Source organism: Saccostrea cucullata, unplaced genomic scaffold (assembly GCF_032062105.1).
Source record: "Saccostrea cucullata isolate Sc308-1 unplaced genomic scaffold, CSIRO_AGI_Scuc_v1 ctg14742, whole genome shotgun sequence".
In the NCBI taxonomy this organism is placed as follows: domain Eukaryota; kingdom Metazoa; phylum Mollusca; class Bivalvia; order Ostreida; family Ostreidae; genus Saccostrea; species Saccostrea cuccullata.
This window is the reverse complement of record NW_026931217.1, coordinates 34,732-37,533: the sequence shown is the minus strand read 5'-3', so window position 1 is coordinate 37,533 and position 2,802 is coordinate 34,732. Positions and strand designations below refer to the sequence as shown.

General features: G+C 39.3%; 1 protein-coding gene across 1 annotated transcript; it reads right to left on the bottom strand.

The window, feature by feature from the left end:
• Positions 1–352: 352 nt before the first annotated feature.
• LOC134231848 (uncharacterized) lies at positions 353–1,723 on the bottom strand. Its single transcript, XM_062713821.1, has one exon. The coding sequence runs from the start codon at positions 1,397–1,399 to the stop codon at positions 365–367; it is 1,035 nt and encodes a 344-aa protein (XP_062569805.1). The 5' UTR covers positions 1,400–1,723; the 3' UTR covers positions 353–364.
• Between the last annotated feature and the right edge of the window lie 1,079 nt (positions 1,724–2,802).

Genomic DNA, 2,802 nt, shown 5'->3' with positions numbered 1-2,802 from the left:
CTTCTGTCACACCAGTTGACTGTAACTTACACCTATCAATACCTAACTTTGTTATAATAGATGAAGCAACACACGAGATAGTTGCACCCGTGTCAACTAATGCTTGTATGGGAGTACCATAAATTTCAACACTGATTGTGTTTTTCAGAACAGGCATGATCAAATTAACTGATTCTTGTGTTTTGTTTTGGTCAGATAGAATGGGGGCATGAAATTGAGGTTGAAGGGGTTGAGTTGATTTTGCGTTGGTGCAATTGTCATTGAAAGAGTTAATTGGTCCATGCTCTGTAGGAACTGTTAGTGAGGAACATGCATTGTTAGTGACTTTGTAGTGCCCATCCTTACTAAGGATAGGCACGCACCCCTATTGGAATGAGTTGTTTTGGGATTGGTTAGTTGGGTGTTGTGTCTGTGTGAAGTTTGGTCTTAATCGTGTGCCACGGCATACATCTTCAAAGTGCGACCATGTGTTGCATTTAGAACAAAAATGATTGTAAGCAGGGCAAGTATATCTTGGATAACAAGACTTACCACACCCAGAACATGATCGTCCTCTCTGGCTCGCATCTGGAGTCTGTTGATGGGGCTGCTGCCACTGTGTCTTTCGAGGCTGCTGCCATTGTTGCTGTTGGGGTTGCTGCCATGGTTGTGGTGGGGGCTGCTGCCATGGTTGCGGGGGAGGCTGTTGCCATTGTTGCGGGGGAGGCTGCTGCCACTGTTGCGGGGGAGGCTGCTGCCACTGTTGCTGCGGGGGCTGCTGCCACTGTTGCTGAGGTCTTTTGTTTTTGTTCTGTCTTTTGTTTTGATTGTTGTACGGTGCACTATTCTGATTGTGAACCGTGGAGAATGAGCACAATTCTTGCTTTAGAGACTCTTTCAGTTCTGACGCAAAGGCTTTAAGTGTAAGTTCAGACACAGAGCCTGTATCCACGCAATCAAGTTCCGCCTTTGCAATAATTATGGCTTCTCGTAACGCCTGAAAAGTTTTGGGTTGTTTGCCGATTATTCGGCTTTTGATACTGTTCAGTAGACCGTTCACTGTAAACTGAACTTTGTAAAGTTCAGGAAGATCATGTCCTAGAGCGACTTTCTCTGCTCTGGCCAAGTACATGTCCGTGGTTTCATTAAATTCCTGTTTAATTCCCATGAGGTTGAATGTTGCCTCGTTTGGTGCGAACCTGTCTTTCAAGGATTTTTTTAGAAGTTGCATGTTTGATTTTTCTGCTGACGACAGTGTATGGTACCAGGTGGCGGCCTGGCCTTCAAAATTACAGCTTATGGCTAGTAGTGCTTGGGCATCACTTTCGTTGTGGAACTTTTGCCAGTTTTCAAAGTTTGCCAGCCAAATATGGACATTGTCAGAGCCATCGAATTTCTTTAGTTTTACACCGGTTGCCATTCTTTGTTGTTGCTGTTGCTGTTCTTGATTTATTTGTGCAGATGGTTCTGCTGGAATTTGGTGTGGTACTTGGTTGTTCTCACTTTCGATATTGTCCAGTTCACTGTCTTGTTGTTGCTGTTGTGTTGTGACACTGGGTTGCTGTTGTTGTGTGGTTTCACTGGGCTGTTGCTCTTGGTTATTCTGTAGATTTTCAGATGGTTCTGCTGGGATTTGGTGTGGTACTTGATTATATTCACTTTCGATATTGTCCAGTTCACTGTCTTGTTGTAGGGTTTCACTGGGTTGTTCTTGATTTTCTAAAATCTGACCTACTTGTTCTGACTGAACGGAGTTATCTATAGGATCATTTGTTAAGATTTCAAGTTCACTTGTTTCCTGTGATGGTTGAGTGGTGATTTGATCTATTGGGTTACTGCTGGGTTGATCCTGGGAATCACCATATAGCACATGTAGCACTTCTTGTGAAAGTTGTTCTGTAGGGGAGTGGTTGATCTGGTCTCTGTTTCTTAGGTTGTAATTGATTGGTTTCGTCTTCATTGGGATGAACCTTTTTCTTCCACCATTTGTAACGGGGGATTTTTGTTCGACTTCTGAGTTGAAAGATTCTGAAAATATATGACCAAGATGAAATAAATTTCTACGATGTTTTATTCTTGACGTTCCAGCATAAAGTCACAATTATATAATGTATGATAAAAGATGACATATAAAGACAAAAAGATAATAAACAATGAGTCTTTGCAACATACGCAACATATATATAATGACCACATCACATAATACATAATGAGTCGTTGCACAATGCAGATTGGTGCAACTTATATATATAGACAGCATATTAATTAACCTTGACCTTACATGTGCATGTCATATCATATATAATATAAACATTATACACATTAATAAAATAAACGATCAAAAGTGGGGAAAACTAACCAAAATGGTAGAGATCACTTTGCCATGAAAAGGTACACAATTTTATGAAGACTATTTAAAATGTTTTGATAGGAATTTGCTTGGTCATAATAAATTTCAATAAGATTTGATAATTTGAAATGATTTACAAAATCTTAAATTTATGAAAAGAATAAGATGATGCTTGCACATAGATGACATGTACTTAAGCTTATAGACTATATACAAAAACACTTGGTGCACATGCACTATACCATAACAAAACTCAGATGTTCGAAATAAAATGATAATCATGAAAAAGCATTTAAAATACATGATGCTATAGAAATGTTATATGCTTACAACATAATCCTTAAATGATCGTATGAGAATTGAAAGGAATATTTATCGTTTAACAACAAAACATCTTTTCGCAGGTTCGACTTCATGTTGGGCGGAAGTGTAAACAGAGAGTAAATTTAGAAACAATCACGTGACCCGAAAGT